The 19,736-nt window shown below is 42.6% G+C and overlaps 1 protein-coding gene across 2 annotated transcripts in view; it reads right to left on the bottom strand.

The window, feature by feature from the left end:
• The window catches only part of LOC137292230 (receptor-type tyrosine-protein phosphatase mu-like), a 46,781-nt gene that overhangs the window by 10,537 nt on the left and 16,508 nt on the right, over positions 1-19,736 (bottom strand). For both annotated transcript variants that reach the window (XM_067823809.1, XM_067823810.1), the window contains exons 6-21: positions 17,942-18,145; positions 15,638-15,775; positions 15,003-15,134; positions 14,212-14,346; positions 13,292-13,432; positions 9,876-9,966; positions 8,199-8,371; positions 7,782-7,993; positions 7,154-7,247; positions 6,397-6,473; positions 5,982-6,018; positions 4,385-4,482; positions 3,223-3,342; positions 2,505-2,659; positions 871-1,006; positions 19-141 (exon numbers count right to left, since the gene is read on the bottom strand). In XM_067823809.1, coding sequence (XP_067679910.1) covers positions 19-141; positions 871-1,006; positions 2,505-2,659; positions 3,223-3,342; positions 4,385-4,482; positions 5,982-6,018; positions 6,397-6,473; positions 7,154-7,247; positions 7,782-7,993; positions 8,199-8,371; positions 9,876-9,966; positions 13,292-13,432; positions 14,212-14,346; positions 15,003-15,134; positions 15,638-15,775; positions 17,942-18,145 — 2,066 coding nt within the window. The remainder of the gene's footprint in view (positions 1-18; positions 142-870; positions 1,007-2,504; positions 2,660-3,222; positions 3,343-4,384; positions 4,483-5,981; positions 6,019-6,396; positions 6,474-7,153; positions 7,248-7,781; positions 7,994-8,198; positions 8,372-9,875; positions 9,967-13,291; positions 13,433-14,211; positions 14,347-15,002; positions 15,135-15,637; positions 15,776-17,941; positions 18,146-19,736) is intronic.

Below are 19,736 nucleotides of genomic sequence, written 5' to 3'. Positions count from 1 at the left end.
TTATGACGTAATACTGACCATGAACTCTGACATCATGGCTGCGTCATCAATGGTTGGCTGGGAAAGAAACGCGTGACTTGACTGTGGTGGCGGAAGCAGGACGGACAAGGCAAGAGCCTCGTGCAGGAAGATGTACTGGTCCTATAAGGAAGAAAGCTGAATTCTAACGCTTGGTGTCCAGCAGATATTGTCATGTGATGCGACAATGCTGGATAGTGTAACAATAATGAAGGCCCTAATCATGTAAAGTGGTGGAAATTGTTGGTTGGTGTCGAGTGGATCCTACTCATGCTCAGTAAAATAGTGAAAGGTGTAAGTTGTAATCGAGTGGATCCTAGTCATGCTAAGTAAAAGTGGTGGAAAGCTTGCTTTGGCGGAGCCAATGGGGTACTCCGGGGTTTCGAACCCCACGCCACCTCCACTACCCCACCCCACCCCTTCAAAATTCGTGGATCTACCCATGAGTGTTAGTGCTATCGAGTGGACACTAACCCCATTTGCGGATCCGGAAGGGGCTTCAGGGGGTTCGGCACCTCCTCCTTCCCCCACCCCCTTGGAAATGATTATGTTCACATTGAAGATGTGTTTTGCTTTGGCTGAACCAATTGGGGAATCAGGGGTTTCGAAACCCACCCCACCCCCACTACCCTCACCCCACCCCTTCAAACTTCCTGGATCTACCCGTGAATCATAATGTAAAACTGGTGGAAAGTGTTGCTGGTATCAAACATACCATATCATACCCCGCACATGAGTCCATTTAGAGAGTTGAAAGGGGCCGCGTTCAAGATGGAGAACTGTGTGCATGCGTGGAGGTGTTTTAACCAATAGGTTAGCCCATTTCGTATGCAAATGAGGTGAATTTATTACCAGTGTTTGGACCATGTTGACCCTGTCTGTCCTCATGCGTTCAACGCAGTCGTAGATGTCAACGTGGCCAACCTCATCAGCCATTCGCATCAGCCAGTCCAAACCAATGAAAGTTCCTGTTCGACCCACCCCAGCGCTGAAAGAGAACCATGGCAAGCGTTAACCGGACATGACGTTACGTGATTGCACTTGAAACCTCTTGCTACTGCCTGTCTATAAAGGTCAGTAAGGAAGTCAAATCCACGATAAACCACTCATACATACCAATCTTGAGTGGATATGTTTCACCGCTTTTGTGACAACAAAGCAAAGATCTTCTGTGCTTCTCACATTGAACAATGGGCTGATCTCTGAACATAAAGTGTTTTTGTTTTCAAAACTGAAGGAGACAACAAAACCATCAACAACGAACTCAAGCAACATCAAGAACATTTTTTCTTGACGGTCGAATTGGATACACACTCAAGTTTGTTCTTTCTTTCAGCATGGAAAACTATGGAACGAAGTCCGCCACGTGAATGTGATGGAATGACCATGAAGTAGACGATTCCAGAAGATGACGAACCTTCAGTCTAAGTAAACTTATCCTTAGTACTTTTCGTTACACTCCACAACAGAGTCTAACAAAACCTTATGGGAGGTCGTGTCAGGTAACCTTTTAGATTGACCAATCAGAACACAGGTTACCAAATCGTGAAAGTGCACATTCGAACATACGTTTTGAACTTTTTATCTCGAAAAGGTTCGTACCCGAACGATTCCGAATGCTATTTAGCGTACGCTCGCTTCCGGGTGATGCACACGACGTACTTACAACCGTTACAACGGTGAGTGAACAGTCGCTGAAAATTGTGTTTTTGGCAATATTCAAGGATACTATCTTGCGAAAATATTAGCTAATGGTAACCATGTCAACAGAAACCCCTAAGCGTATATACTGCAGGTCAAATAACTGTGTTATATGCGTAGTTTTGTTTGTGGAGAGATCTGTGTCAGTGACCTGAATATTTTGAAAGTCCCTCCGATCCCTAAATAGTAGCCTTTGTCTGATTGGTTAAATCTATTTAACCGTATCGCGTCATTGGTCGCTCAAAGGTTACCTGACGCGACCCTCTACTAGGTTTTGTTAGACTCACTGCTGGAGTGTAACGAGATACACTGAGACTAAGTTTACTTAGACTGACGAACCCTGAAACGTCAAGCTGACCTGATACAACTTTCGGCACTCTGTCTGTCTGTCTCACTTTCTCTAGCTCTCTCTCTCTCTCTCTCTCTCTCTCTCTCACACACACACACACACATACGCACACACACACATACACACATACGCACACACAAATACATCGAATAACATATACACCCAAACCTTGTAAAACCGGACGATACAGTTCCTGTTAAACGGTGTCCGGATTGGTGAACATTTGTTGAAAAGTAATGTCCTCTTTTTTACATCAGTAGATGTTTCAGAATCGGTCCGAGTTACAGGATTGCCAGGGACTCAAAACAAATAAACTAATCAACTGTAGTATTTTCAGAATATCCCTTCAAATTCTTAGTGTTCTGTTTGTACATATACAACCTGTCACTCAAGCACGTCCATGGGCATTTCAGCATTACGAGAATTAAATATGTACCTGCAGTGCACGACGATTGGTCCCTTTTCTCTGTCAGAGGTCATGACATTGTTCCGGAAGTGAATGAGTGACCATGGTGAGGAAGGTACACTCTTGTCTGGCCATGCTGTGAAGTGATACTGCGTCACCGACCGGGACGAGTCGGAGCTTTCTGGCTGCAGGATGGTAACATACAGACCAATAACAGATAGATAACATAACAGATAAACTCTTGATATATTATCCTGACATGCTATCCTATCGACTGATACACAAAGACTGAAGCAACAGACCAGCCAGCGTTCAGACCACTGAGTGTTCAGTCTTCACTGAACTGTTGTGTTCCCCCTTGAATAACAGACTCGTGTCTTTGCGAGAATAAATAAATAAATAAATAAATAAATAAATAAATAAATAAATAAATAAATAAATAAATACGGGAGTAGGGACCCAGATTGGATTAACAGTGATGATCCTCACTGACTGACTCAATCGCTCGACTTGAAACAAGCAAAGCAAAACAAACTGTCTCAGTTCAACAGATCTCCGGATTTGACCATCATACCGCATCCTTTCCTACAGAGATCCTATGTATTTACTTGGGTTGAGGGCACGTCATGCTACAAGCCTATAAAGAATCGTACTGAGGTAAACTTTATGTTTCTAACGGATTATAATGTAACATTATACATGTTATAAATGTGACAGTAATGTCACTGGGAGACTGAATAACTCTCACCTTCGATATTTGAAGAGTTCTGACTGTGTATTGGGCATATGACGTTGTGTCTGTAACAGTGACCTTGAACTCTTGCACGTCAAAGTCGCCCTCTGCGTCCCAGTACTGTTCACACTTGCGCTGAAATGTATCGACGTTGAAAACGTTTGTGAACTATTGGTTATCACACGTTAACATCATTTAGTACATAGACATGGGTGTTTTCATCACCTCTGTTTTGACCTTCCATCATTCCTGTGAGCACTGGGTACACCAGAGTGAGCACTGTCTAACACGTGTCTTCAGAAAATAAATCATTGTGTTTCAGGGTCTGCGTGGACTTATATATGAAGATATACATTGGACTCAGTCTTCATGTGTTCCATTTGTCTCGATTGTGACTTGTCTCTTTAGATGTTTGAGTGTCAGTCTTGCTACCCCCTCGTCCCACAATCCTATCCCCTCGCTCCTCAACCTTCCCACCCCACTATCTATGGGTGACCCACCCCACTTTGTTGTCGAAGATCCGGGTTTGGATTGGCCTTCAGTTACTCATAATTGTCATAAAGAAGCGATTAATGGGACCGGGTGGTCAGGTTCGCCAGCTTGGTCGACATGTTATCGTATCCCAGTTGCGTAGATCGATGATCAAGATGCTGATCAAAACATTCTCTGGTCCAGATTCGTTAAATTACAGACTGCACCCCCTCCCCCAACCCTTACCACCACCACCTTTGCATTGCATTGACTGAGCTCTATAGCCCTGAGCATCCTCATCGTATCAGGGGTTCCATTCACGAAGGAACCTTCACTCAGGTTAACCTCAACTCCCATTTGATAACACTGCACAAGCGTAACCCTAGTGACTTACGATCACCTAATTATAAGTGCTATGTGAAAGGAGACACTTGTTCCGGTTTCGCAACGCTCTCATAAACTTAGGATCACGTATCGGTTCTTGTAGCATTCGTACTTCCAATGTTACACTATCTTGGGCTACGAGATCTTCGGCTTACGAGAGTTTTGTGAAAGGGGACCCAGGCAACCTTTCTCGCTGCATTCGTACGTCCTATGTTACAGAGGTACGAATGCTACGAGAAAGGCTTCCGAGATCTGATGCTAACGAGGGCTTTGTGGAACGGGACCCTGGTCTGTAACGACGACAAAGTATAACAAATCAAACCTTGCCCTCTTCCATGACGTTCGTCAGCATAACAACAATTGGCACCCGGAGTTCCCATAGCATACGGAAAAAGTCCACCATTGTCTTCTTTGTTGGGCCTGGATAGAAGAAGTTCTATCGTAAGAATACGTTTGCATGTTGGTGGAATGAGCTCACTCACTAACTTACTCACTCAAAACCTAATTACATAATCTATCACACCACTAACTCTCTCTTTCACTACATCACCGACCGGGGCGAGTTGGAGCTGTTTGGCTGCAGGATGGTAACATACAGACCAATAACAGATAGATAGCATAACAGATGAATTCCTATCCTATCAATTGATACACAAAGACTGAAACACCAAATCAGTCAGCGTTCAGACTACGGAGCGTTCAGTCTTCACTAAAGAAACTGTTGTTTCCCTCTTGAAAACACAGGCGCGTGTCTTTGCGAGAATAAGTAAGTAAGTAAGTAAGTAAGTAAGTAAATAAGTAAATAAGTAAGTAAGTAAGTAAGTAAATAAGTAAGTAAGTAAGTAAGTAAGTAAGTAAGTAAATAAGTAAGTAAATAAATAAACAAATAATATTGTTTACAGGAGTAGGAATCCAGATTGGATTAACTGTAATCATCCTCACTCGCTGACTCAATCGCTCGACTTGAAACAAGCACAACGAAACTAACTGTCTCAGTTCAATAGATCTCCGGATTTGACCATCATACCGCAAACTATCCTGTAGAGATCCTATGTATTTATGTGGGCACGTCATGCTACAAGTCAATGAATAATTGAACTGAAGGTTAAAGTGATGTTTCTAATGCATTATAATGTAACATTATACATGCTATAAATGTGACAGTAACGTCACTGGGAGACTGAATAACCCTCACCTTCGATATTTGAAGAGTTCTGACTGTGTATTGGGCATATGACGAACGTCAGTGGATACAAGAATTTCTATCGTAAGTTTGCAAGTTGGTGGAATGTGCTCACTCACTAACTTACTCTCTTTCAAGGGCGTAAAACTAAACATACTCACCCACTCTCTCTTTGATTATCGAGTTACGTAGCCCGTAAAGATTCGCGTTTAGAACTGATCTTCAGTATACAAGGCTTGTGGTAAGAGGCGACTAGCGGGATTGGATGGACAGGCTCGCTGACTTGGTTGACACGTCATAGTATCTCAATTATGTAGATTGGTGCTCATGATGTTGATATCTGGATTATATGGTCCGTTGCCATATAGCTGGAACATTGCTGAGTGCCTCAACAACCAACCCAACCAACCCAACCAACCACCCAACCAACCAACCAACCAGCCAGCCAGTCAACCAACCAACCAACCAACCAACCAACCAATCAATCAATCAATCAATCAATCAATCAATCAATCAATCAATCAATCAATCAATCAATCAATCAATCAATCAATCAATCGCTGCCTAGTACCCTCTCAACTCCTCTGCCAGAACGTCCCCGATATCCTTACTCACACCCTACCAACACTACACACGTATCTACATATCTGGTCACCCGCTTTTAACGTACTTAATGTATAGCTACTGCGCTATATGACATCATGGAAACACAAATTTAGTGAAAAGACATATTTACCCTGTGACGCAATAAAGTCTTCGTTTTTGGAATAACCCTGTTAATAAAAAGAGTCATCATAAATATATCACACGCATTGTATACATGAATTAAATAGGTCTAGCTCGAGGGCACGGTACAGTTATCGCCACTGACGAACTTAAGAGCTGAAATGGCTACTTTCAAACACGCTTATGGGTTTTCGTTGAAGTTGTGTAGGGGTAACACCTGTCCCCGTCGCTTACATCAAAATAATTCATAATATACCCGCACTACAAAACGCCATAAGCTGATGATATGCTGAATTACATCATTTCTAGAATTTAGGCATATTCTTGTGTCCCCCGCCGTGATATTCCTGGAATGTTGTTACGAGCGACGTAAAAGTAAACTCACTCACTTACTGGGGTAACAAGGAGAAACAGACTGTGTCTACCTGAATGTGGCAAGCGTTGATGTAATCACTGTTTGGGTCCCCGTCCATCAAGGGTAGTTCTACCCGACTGTGGTCATCTGGTAAGTACAATATCAAAGCTATACATACATCTCCCACACAGTGTATACTTAACACTGTTAATGAGTGTGATGCAACTTAATTTCTCTCCGTAAGCGGCACCTTACGAACTAAGAATCTTGGTCCCAGATTCGAGCACACGATCGCAGGTTTCTCGCACGCCTAAAACGCATTAAAGAGCATTATACGAATTTGTGAATACTTGCTCAAAGTGGCGTCAAACTTGTTTCTTTGTTTCTTGTCATAAACGCAAAGTTCGGTTACATTTATTTTCTGACCATATGTACAGTATCTAGGTATTTGAAGCAGATTACAAAAGAGCAAATCGGGTTAATGTACCCTAACAATCAAAATATTAACGAATTATCACAGAATATTAAAGACGGTGACACCATAGTAACAGACCGGTGAAAGTCCGGGTTAGAATATTGACCTTCAGTGACCCATGCATGTCGTAAGAGATCGCATGTTGATCACTGAATTATCTGGTCCAGACTCGAATATTTACAGACCGCCGTCATATAGCTGGAATATTGCTGAGTGTGGCGTAAAACTAAACTCACTAACAACAATAACATGAACTCAACAATAACATGAACTCAACAATAACATGAACTCAACAATAACATGCAACTAAACCGTATATTATGGAACAGAAATCTATTTGACGGTTACGCACATGCGCAGATGTTCTTGTATCGGTTCTTCTTCCGGTTTTCCTCCTTCATCCCGACAGTGTGGGGAATGTCGGTCTGTAGGTCACGGGGCAGAGCCTGCAACAATTCAGATACAAATCAGATATATCGCAGATGAACAAACAGTTATTTACTGTTTAATCATGATTTGTTTTGCACTATGTAACGGTTAACTGGTAACAAAACGGAAGTTCCGTAGAACCAGAAGCAAAGAGTTAAACCATCTTTGTTTGATTTTCCTGTTTCTAATACCGTCGACGGAAGTTGCGTGTCAGGCTGCGCTGATGGTTTTACTTGAGCTGGCTGTAAACAAGCCTCAGGGAGTCCCTTCAGGTCCGGGTCAGAATTAGTCTCACCCATCATCCATGTGTGTCTTTAAGAAAGACTAACGGGTTCATGTGGTCTGGCTCGAAGCCTTGGTTGACATGTGACATGCAACCCGATTGCGTATATCGATGTTCATGCTATTGATCACTGGATTGTCTGGTTCAGGTATTTACAGACTGCCGGCATAGAGCTGGAATATTGCTGAGTGCAACAATCAATCAATTCAGAGTGAAACAACAAACCTTGGGGTTCCGTTAAGAAATTAGGCCATGAGCAACCATGTACCTTGTATTCTTCAAGGAAGTAATTGGCACTCCCTCGCCAAGCTTGCATGTGATCGGGAAGATCTGTGACATCCAGCACATGACTAGCGTCAGTGACGTTCTTATTGGAATACACCAAACTGTCGTCTGCTTCCTCTGGTACATCACCCCCTGCACGTGGTGTGACGTAGATGACAAGTTTTGCCGTGTCTAAGGCAACATGGGTCTCAACATCTAAAAAAGCGATATTTCGATTAAAGGTGCGATATAATGTATATCTACTGAGAGAATGGCAGTATGTGACTAAAATATTCTATATAAATGTAACTTATGAAAGATTAGCGCGTATCTTTGTTTAAAAATATGAACTAACGTTTTACCTAAAACGCATAAGCGCTGCTCTGATGTCATTGTATCCCAGAATAAGCATAACAATTACCAGTTTCTATGGTGACGTTAGTTTCGTTATGAGCTTCTTGTGACGTGTCCAAGTCTTTGTCGACGTTCGTTGGTGTTACCACAGTGTTCTCGTAAACGACGACCTTCTCGTCTTTAGGAACAAACAACATTGTATCGTTTGTAGGCACCACATCGGGTGGCTTCTGGCGTCGCCTGCAGCAGACAATGACATTGCTTCAGAATGTGTCATTCTGGTGCCAAGTGTAGTTACTGTGATAGGAAGTCACAGTGAAATGGGTACTTTGAAGTTAACATGAAAAAAACACAGCTCAGGTTCTTGAAACTTAAAATGTGTACATGGTGTAATCGGAGTAAGCTGTCTCGTTTAATAGGGGAACATCATCAATGTTAGATTGATAACAGATGACTAAAAAGATGTTTAAGAACCCCAAATTCTCTCACAAGTTAACAATAGTGCATGACAGGCTAACGAAAGTTCGCTTCATGGATCATGGACCGAAGATAACATCATGGACTTAAAACTCTACGGAACCCTGTGTGGCGGTAGAGACAATTAAAACTAAATGTATGTCCAAGATGGAACCCGTCTAACATCATGAATATCCGCTAACCTCATGTATGACTGAACTAGATCTCTGCTACCCTCATGTATGACTGAACTAGATCTCTGCTACCCTCATGCATGACTGAACTAGATCTCTGCTAACCTCATGTATGACTGAACTAGATCTCTGCTACCCTCATGTATGACTGAACTAGATCTCCGCTAACCTCATGTATGACTGAACTAGATCTCCGCTAACCTCATGTATGACTGAACTAGATCTCCGCTAACCTCATGCATGACTGAACTAGATCTCCGCTAACCTCATGTATGACTGAACTAGATCTCCGCTAACCTCATGTATGACTGAGCTAGATCTCCGCTAACCTCATGTATGACTGAACTAGATCTCCGCTAACCTCATGTATGACTGAACTAGATCTCCGCTAACCTCATGTATGACTGAACTAGATCTCTGCTACCCTCATGTATGACTGAACTAGATCTCCGCTAACCTCATGTATGACTGAACTAGATCTCTGCTACCCTCATGCATGACTGAACTAGATCTCTGCTACCCTCATGCATGACTGAACTAGATCTCTGCTACCCTCATGCATGACTGAACTAGATCTCCGCTAACCTCATGTATGACTGAACTAGATCTCCGCTAACCTCATGTATGACTGAACTAGATCTCCGCTAACCTCATGCATGACTGAACTAGATCTCTGCTACCCTCATGCATGACTGAACTAGATCTCTGCTACCCTCATGCATGACTGAACTAGATCTCTGCTACCCTCATGCATGACTGAACTAGATCTCCACTTATCTCATGTATGAACGAACTGGATCTCCAATCACCTCATGTATGAACGAACAGATTCTCCACTTACTTCGTGTATGTCTGAACTGGATCACCGCGCACCTTATGTATATCTGAACTGGATTTCCATGTATCTCATGCATGAAAGAACTGTGTCTCCACTCACCCACGTCTCTTGCCTGGAGCCAACCTAACGCATCTGATATAAGAGGCTCATCTGGAAAATCAGCTTATCCTCGTGGTTGCAAATACTGTTCATATTTACATGAAACCAAACTTACTCACTAGTTGTGGTAGGTGATACTCATCAACGCTATACTCACTTCCTTCGACAAACAACGATGACGACAACAACCACTATCAACAGCAGCAGGGCGACTACGACAACCGCAGCCACGGTCGTCATGTTTGTCCCTGAAATGTATGTGAGATTATAACGAACATTAAACTTAAAACTGAATAAGAAACCAAGTTAGTCGGCCTTTTTAATGTTAATTAGTCTCAGATTCACTGATACTGACTGACGCATTCCCAATTTAGCAGTGGCAGCAGCAGCAGCAGCAGCAACAACAGCAGCAGTATATATATCATATCGACAAGTGACAACATTGGTATCTCTCTCTCTCCCTCCCCTCCTCTCTCTCTCTCTCTCTGTATGCGTGTGTATATATACTGAACATCATTGAAAACGCACCACCTGTAAATTTTGAAATAAGGCAATAGAATCTTTTGGAAATGGAAAATTAATGGTGGGAATTTTGATAATAACACACTAGATTGTAAATAACGCTCTACAGTAAAAAACGGATCGTTCGAACACATCATCGAACACATCACATGAAAACAACAAAATTCATGCACATCACACACGAAGGGCACAAATTGCATGCAGAAAGCATGCTGTTCAGGGGTATAAATGACCTTCGGCACAAAACCGTTCTCATTTTCGCAGTACTTTCGTAAGTAAAGTTTTTTCGCCATGCCAAGATTGTCACCAGAGGAACGAGAACAGGCCTTGGGTATGTTGCAGGTCGGCGCTTCAAGCAGAAACATTGCACGACGATTTGGGTGTCATCATTCGACCATTCTGAGGCTTGCTAACAGATACCAACAAACAGGAACCAGCAGGGACCGGCAACGCCCAGGTCAGGCACGTGTTACCACCCCTCGTCAAGATCGAGACATTGTACGGCGCCATATTCGGGATCGAACCTTGCCCGCTGCCAGAACCGCCAACGCTGTCCAGGGTCGACGTGGTTTGATCAGCGCTTCCACCGTCCGACGCCGTCTCCGTGCGGCAGGGTTACGTTGTCGACGCCCTTACGTTGGACCCATCCTGACTGACAGGCATCGCCGTGAACGCCGACAATGGGCTGAACAGCATCGTGTGTGGTTGTTACGACGTTGGCATGGTGTGGTGTTCTCCGACGAGTCGCGTTTTCACTTGCTAAATGCTGACGGGCGTCTACGGGTATGGCGTCGACGGGGTGAACGTTATCATCAGGATTGTGTTGTGAAGGTGAAGGCAGCATTATGGTGTGGGGAGGGATAAGTTATCACCACAGAACCGCTCTGATTGTTTGTCGTGGCAGAGTGAATGCCGTTTACTACCGTGACAACATTCTTCAGAACAACGTCGTTCCCTTCTTTCACCAGCATCAAGATCTGCACACATTTCAACATGACAATGCACGTGTTTCGATACAGTATCTGGCTAACAACAACATTCCTCTACTTCATTGGCCTGCATTGTCACCAGATTTGTCACCCATCGAACATTTGTGGGATTACATCGGCCAACGCCTCGCACGTCGTCCGCAGATCAACAACCTTGGGGAACTCGACAATGCCTTGCAGCAAGAGTGGAATGCAGTGCCTCAGGACTTTATTCAGAGACTTATCCGTTCAATGAGGAGACGTTGCACAGCTTGTGTTGCTGCTAACGGGGGTCATACACGCTACTGACTTTCCATTTTGACCCCATCTTTATTTCATTGTCAGCTGCATTAAATCTTCACTGTTTGCTTGATTGTTTTTTTGCTTCTTTTCTTTATCAAACATTGGTCTACACAAATATGTAAAATTTACATAGATTGCTCACTTCTGCTCTTAGAAATCCACAATTTTAGGGGTGGTGCGTTTTCAATGATGTTCAGTATATAATCCTATTTACCCATAGTAAGATTGATAGTTAGATAGCATTTGTTGCCGATGTTGACGACAACGACGACGACGACGACGACGAAGAAGAAGAAGAAGAAGAGGATGATGAGGTCGCCACTCCTCTACTAGATAATTATTACTAGACATACAGTGTTCCCAGAAATTATTGAGAAAATCTTTGTTTTTTTCTAATGATGCTAAGATTGGAAAAAGGGCTTTCACTATGCACTAAGCTTACTAAATAAGGGAGACAACTCTTGAAGGCTTAGAAGGCAGCTCATTACGTCAAGAGTTGTCTCCCTTGTCTGAGCAGACGGCTTCCTGTGTTGACATGGCAGAATTTACAGCAAGAGAGAAAAGAAAGCTCATTCTAGATGATTTTGAAAGGGGTGAGGCTGATGCTAAAATGTTAGCTTGTAGACATGGTATTCCTCTGTCTACAATATACAAAACTTTGAAGAATATTCAAACAGGAACCGGGATAGAGCACAAAGCAGGGGCAGGTCGGCCTAGGAAATTCAGTGCTGTGGATCGCATAAGACTTGGGCAGATTGTGAGTAGGGGCAAATTGAAAAGTGTTGAGAACATCAGAAATGAAATGATTAGCAGAGGAAGTCCTCAGGTATGCAATGAAACAGTTAGGCAGGAATTACAGAGACTTAATTGGGTGAAAAAACGTGGAATTCCCACGCCGTTGATGAAAGATGCACAAAAGGAAAAACGTTTAAACTTGTGTCGGGCTCATGAAAATCAAGATTGGGATAATGTTTTCTTTTCGAATGAAAGTTCTGTTTGGCTTTTCCCTAATTGTGTGAAAATTTGGACCAAAGATACTGTCAAACCTATCTACCAGCGACCAAAACATAGCCAGAAGTTTCACATGTGGGGTGGCATATCGGCTCGCGGAGTGACGCCATTGTGTGTTTTCACGGGAAACTTGACAAAAGAAAGATACGTTGACATTCTAAATGGTCACCTTCTTCCGACAGCACAAACATTGTATGAATATGATTGGATTTTCCAGCATGATAATGACCCAAAACACACTGCGCGCTACACAAAACAGTGGTTGTCGGGCGAAAATGTTCAAGTTTTAGACTGGCCCAGTTACAGCCCAGACCTAAACCCAATTGAGAATGTGTGGGGAGTCATGAAGGACAGAATAAACCAAAAGGGACTGAGAAATATTGAAGATATGAAGGCCGAGGTGGTCCAATATTGGGATACCCTGTCACACGATTACCTACAAAATTTGATGGGAAGTGTGCCTAGGCGTATTCAGGCATGCATTGCTGAGCGAGGAGGCCTAACAAAGTACTAAAACAAGACTGAGACTGTAAAAGGATGATGTTTTAACATGTTTATGTAAGTAAAACGCCAGAAGTTAATAAACGTAATGAGTTACATGACGCAACATGATTCTCAATAATTTCTGGGAATACTATATACAACTACTATTTATAATATAACTGCTACAAATACCCATTTGAACACGCTAATTTCGTGGAAAATACATCGATAAGTTACTTTATTCTTAGAATAAGAATGTTTTGACGATCATGTAAACTCAAATTACTTTTGACTGAGTCGCACATTGCACCCTCCCATCCGCCAATACAAGCGACGCAAACGCCCGTGTCACTATGGCAACGTTGTTCAGCACAATTTACGGCGCATGTCTCGTTACATTCCCAGCCGAAGGTACCAGTGTCACATTCTGGGAGAGAAATACATGGTACATGTTTTGAGTCATGACATTTCGCAGGGAAGCGTGAGTGAATAAATGTTTGTGCAACGTTCAGCAATATTCTAAGAATTTCACCAGAAATGGGCTTCAAAATTTTACCTTCGTCCTGAAGAGCATACGAGATATCCATCCACTGCTCTAACATGGCTGCTTCCCATTTCACAATGAGATTAATCATGATTTATTTATTTATAAGTAATCGCTACATCTTTCAGATTATGACGTTGCATAATTCAAATTTGTCCAATCATAAAACAGTTTGACAATATTTTGGGTGAACAAATATTGAAATATAGAAAATAAGCATATTGTATTTATAATATGCATATGCTTTTCAATTTTCCAAACAACAGTAATACGAAATTTCGATGAAACAACATTTTTTTATTACAGGCCTCCACCTCCTCAACTACGCCCGAAAATAATAATTTTCATCGCGTCTTAGCGTACAAAGCCTCTATGATCTCGACAATTGACCGTGAAAGATATTTTGGCTAACAACATTAGCCTCAGATTAATGTAAAATTCCTACGAAAAGTAAATTGTTTACTAGAATGCTTTAACAAACAATATGAATAACATCCACAGTTTCAGCCATGTCTTTGAGACAGATGCATTCGTTGATTCGTAGATTCGTAGATTCGTAGATTCGTTATGGTTTAATGATTGTTGGGTATTGCTCAATAACTTGAAGTGGTGTTTGACTGTATTGCAAGTCAGTTTGTATTAATGATAGATATAATCTAAACCTGTATCACACAGAGTTCCGGTCCAACCACGTTCACATCCCATGATACATGTGCCGTTGCCAGGGTGACAGATGGCGTCTCTACACGTGGGGCATTTGTTTTTGCAGTCGGGTCCATACGTTCCCTGCTCGCAGACTAACAGTGATGGAAATAGAACGAGATAATGTCAGTGAATAGTTTCATAGTTGCAATACACATGAAACATCCCAAATCCATGGCGTTATTCTGGTACAAGTAAACCATGACCCGACATTCAAATATATGCCAGATCTTACAAATTACACACTGTTTCTTCTTCTGAAATTTTCTTAACGCCACACTTTAAATTACTTTGCCAAACAAAACCAGGATAACCTCTTCGTGGAGATTAAGGGACCTACTGCGGAAAATGCTACTTTGGACAGTATTTCAGTTACGGAGTAATGTCGGTCTCTGGCCACTTCTATAAAATTGATGTTGAAGAACCCAGAAACACTACTTGGGCTTAACCGGGATTCGAACCCACCAACATATAAAAGTGATCTTCAGCAACCCATGATTGTCGTAGGATCGACTGTTAAGGTGAGCGTTTAAGCATGTCATCGTATCCCAATTACGTAGATCGATGGCCATGATATCAGTCACTGGATCGTCTGGCCCAGATTATTTACAGGCTGCCTTTATATCGGTGGTATATCCTTCAGTCTGGGTGAAGCTTAAACAAAAGTCCCATTACTTCTTTCGACAAGCATTGGTTGCTGAAGACCAATTCTAACCCCGATCTTCATGGGTTTTCTTGTGCCCAAACTCACCCTCTGTACATCTATCGCCCATCCATCCGGGTACACAAGTGCACGTGCCATCCACGTGATAACAGTGAGCGTCCACGCAGTTGCTGCTGCAGGTGTTCGTGCAGTTGAAGCCGTACCGCCCTTCTGGGCACTCTGCAACATGGATGATTCAAGCAGTCACATTGGGTTATCAGATGTGATATGCTTAACAAATAACAAAAACAAAGAGATGGTGGACATTTACAACATACCAGATCTACCTCCTAAAGCATGTTAAACACGCTGTTATCATGGTCCTAGGCAGTCAAAGTCTCCTGTCTATCTGTTGAATATACCACCATAGCTATCTCATGGGACCATAAAATGATTACAATACCATCTCATCCTACCGGGTACCGATTCACTGCTTGCATACCTCAAAGCGAGAGACACAACTTGAAGCATCTCTTTCTGTGTGGAGAGGATCAGGCCGGGAGCCAAGCCTGTCAACACGGTCAACCATCCACCTACTCTCTGCCGCCAGCGCTGCTTTACCCGTAGTCTGAGTGTTGGCCATGGACTTACTCCATGTTTATGTTTTGTGTCATCATATACATCATGTACTGATCATGTTTCGTGAAACAAAACCCAACGGAAGACTCGAAGTTTGCACAGACCTTGTGTACAGTCAACGCCGGTGTAGCCATCTGCGCAGCCTGACACGCAACTTCCGTCAACCTTGTTGCACACTTCCGCTCGATCACGGCAACGGCATGTGAAGTTGCATTCTAAACCATATTTGTAGTCGAGACAGTCTGAAGTAGACAGAGAACATTTCAATGTTTGGAATATCATTGAGATTGTCCAAAATATTTTGAACCACCTACTATGTTTGTGTGAAGGTACGATTTTGTCACGCCAGCGGCGATGGGAATACTGTCACGACCAACGTACTTCAAAGCTAGTGTGTGGCCATAAAGAAGAAAGAAGGAGAAGGAGAAAAATATTTTACTAAAGTCTCACACACTTCGTGAAAGTGACACTGACCTACGAGACTCTAAATACATATAGGACATCATATATGCATATTGTATGTGAAAGTAATATATTGATATATATGTATCGCTGTAAATTAGTACAAAAGGTAAAAGATATATAAAATACAATACGACCTAGTGAGATAATAAACTCATGGGCAAAAGAAACTTATCACTTTAAAATTTCCATTTACGCTTCTAAACAAAACTGAACTAGGTAAAACATACTGAGAAAACATTCGCTAAAACACATTTTTAAGCTGAGTAGCAAGCAAAAAACCCGAGATATTGTGATTTTCGTGAAAGCACGAAAAACAGTGAAAAAGGTTTTTTGAGTGTAACCAAAAGTTCTCGTGCACATTGGTTGCATAAATACAGCTGTTCGACAGTGCAATCATGCATTATCAAAAAGCATATCAAAGTTATGCCACGACTGTCATCGGAGCAACGCAATAGGGCCATCGGTATGGCCCATATGGGGGCGTCACAACGTCAGATTGCCAGAACATTCCACTGCAGCCAGGCAACAATCAGCAACCTCCTGAGACGTTTTCAGCAGACAGGTCAGACCACTGACCGTCCAAGATCAGGTAGACCAAGGGTTACGACGCCCGCCGAAGACCGCCATATCCGTACGATACACCTACGGAACAGATTCGTCACAGCGACGTCAACGGCGACCACAGCCTTGGGACACCGCATCAGCAGACGAACCGTACTAAGACGTCTCCGTGCTGCTGGTATCAGAGCTCGCCGTCCATTCCGTGGAATGCCCTTGACCCGCCAACATTGTCAACGTCGGCTGCAGTGGGCACGAACAGTACGTCGGTGGCAGCGACGTGACTGGCAGAGAGTGCTCTTCACTGATGAAAGTCGTTTCAACTTGTACAGAAATGATGGCCGAGCCCGTGTATACCGACGTAGAGGTGAGCGATTGGCGAGGAACTGCATTCAAGAGGTGCACCCATTTGGAGGAGGTGGTATCATGGTGTGGGGTGGGATTTGTGCTGATCAGAGGACACAGCTTGTCATCCTGCATGGAAATCTGACAGCCCAAAGGTATAGGGACGAAGTCTTGAGGCCAGTTGTTTTGCCCTTTGTGCGTCAACAGCCAAGAGGTGTTCTTTTGCAACAGGACAATGCACGTCCGCATACTGCCAGAATCGTTGAAGATTACCTCAACAACGCCAACATCAACGTTTTGCCCTGGCCAGCACGTTCCCCAGACATGAATCCCATTGAACACCTCTGGGATCATCTCGACAGACAGCTAAGACAACGACAGCAACCACCAGCAAATCGCCAACAATTGGAGCAAGTTCTCTTGGAACTGTGGCAGAGGATTCCTCCTGACGTCATCAGGCGTTTGACGACATCAATGCGGAGACGTGTACTAGCGTGCATTGATTCAAGGGGTGGACACACTAGGTACTGAGTGCTCAGACACTTCCAAGATTCAGTTTTCCACACACTCTGTGAATGCAATCCTCTGTGTAAACTTTCACGTCCACCCCATGTGTCATCTACCTCACTTCCTGCATGCATGAACATTGACAGGGCATCAACAAATACAGTTTTTGCTGTGTAAATGGCTTATCTTTCTTATATAAACATTCTTTCTGACATTTTTTTGTTTTTGTCGTTTTTAACACAAATAATGTCGGGTGATAAGTTTCTTTTGCCCATGAGTTTATTAGGTTGCCTATTTGGGGGTATGTGAAGTGAATCAATGCATTTCTTCTCCCCAGTACCGTAAAGGTTGACAATACTCTGAACTTCAATCAACAGCTCAAACGTGGACTTCACGCATTCAACACCCAGGGTGATTCAGATCTGTATGTAGAACATCCTGCATCCTGCACCCGGAGTTGATCGTGGTAACATATGAACAATAAAATGACCTTTCAGCTTTCTATGACCCCTTCCAAATGAACAAAGTCTCACCACCGAACACCTGCACCTCACACAGCGTCAATATCTTGCAATCTCCTCTCAAGGTCACCTCTAGTCTGTTGGCAGTTCGATTGGCTGACATCTGTACTGACGTCACTGCCGGCGGTGTATCTGACCGATCTTGGTATACTCGTTTCAAACCACTAACGCCTGCTTTCCCCAGACGGATGCGAAAATCTTTGAGTCTCACATCATCTAATGAAAAATATGCTGCATATGTATTGTCTTATGAATTAGAAGAAATACATCAAGTGAGTTTAGTTTATCCGATAAATGATCAGACAATCAATGGCTGAAAACGGCCTTGTTTTCATTCTTGTGCAATGGGCAGCCTCTGATATTAGTAACCACAAATGTGTGGACAAGACAATGGACAAAGTCTGTGGGCATGTCTGAGACCCAGATGGTTAACCATATATCTGACATTGTGCTGCCCTTGTCTAAGTCTTTGTAAGACTTTGGTCAGGTTCGCTTACTGGGTGAAACACAGGTTATCGTAACCTAGTTGCGTAGATAGATGCTCATGCTGTTGATCACTGGATTATCTGGCCCAGACTCGATTAATTACAACTTGCCGCCATACAGCTGGAATATTGCTGAATTTAGCGTGAAACTAAATCACTCATTCACTCCCAAGGCTATATGTCATTCATTTAGTGCGCGTTTAAGCAGTTGCTGAATCTGATAATATGTGACAGTAATGTTAAACAGATTCATACTTGTGTATGGCAAGTAACACAGTTATAGCAATGCTTTTAGCAAGTCTACATAGATTCGCGTTAACTGTTGATGTATTGTACACATTTCCCCTGTATGGAAAGTCTATTCTGCATGCATGTTGATCTGTAGCAAAATGTATATCTGTCTGTATCCCACTTACTTGGTGCTTTCTTATTGTACACATCTACCCTCTGTGTCTGTTAATCTACAATGATACGTACATCTGTCTGTATCCCACTTACTTGGTGCATTCCTATTGTACACATCTACTCTGTATGTCAGTTAATCTACAGTAATATGTACATCTGTCTGTAGTCCACATACTTGGTGTATTCCTATAGTACACTTCTACCCTGTATGTCTGTTAATCTACAGTAATATGTACATCAGTCTGTAGTCCACCCACTTGGTATATTCCTATTGTACACATCTACTCTGTATGTCTGTTAATCTACAGTAATATGTACATCTGTCTGTAGTCCACATACTTGGTGTATTCCTATAGTACACTTCTACCCTGTATGTCTGTTAATCTACAGTAATATGTACATCAGTCTGTAGTCCACATACTTGGTGCATTCTCATTGTGCACATGTACCCTGTATGTCTGTTAATCTACAGTAATATGTACATCTGTCTGTACCCCACTTACTTGGTGTATTCCTATTGTACACAACTACCCCCTGTGTCTGTTAATCTACAGTAATACGTACATCTGTCTGTAGTCCACATACTTGGTGCATTCCTATTGTACACATCTATTCTGTATGTCTGTTAATCTACAGTAATACGTATATCAGTCTGTAGTCCACATACTTGGTGCATTCTCATTGTGCACATGTACCCTGTATGTCTGTTAATCTACAGTAATATGTACATCTGTCTGTACCCCACTTACTTGGTGTATTCCTATTGTACACAACTACCCCCTGTGTCTGTTAATCTACAGTAATATGTACATCTGTCTGTAGTCCACATACTTGGTGCATTCCTATTGTACACATCTATTCTGTATGTCTGATAATCTACAGTAATACGTATATCTGCCTGTAGCCAATTGCTTGGT

This window comes from Haliotis asinina, chromosome 7 (genome assembly GCF_037392515.1).
Source record: "Haliotis asinina isolate JCU_RB_2024 chromosome 7, JCU_Hal_asi_v2, whole genome shotgun sequence".
Lineage (NCBI taxonomy): Eukaryota > Metazoa > Mollusca > Gastropoda > Lepetellida > Haliotidae > Haliotis > Haliotis asinina.
This window is presented reverse-complemented; position numbering and strand designations above follow the sequence as displayed.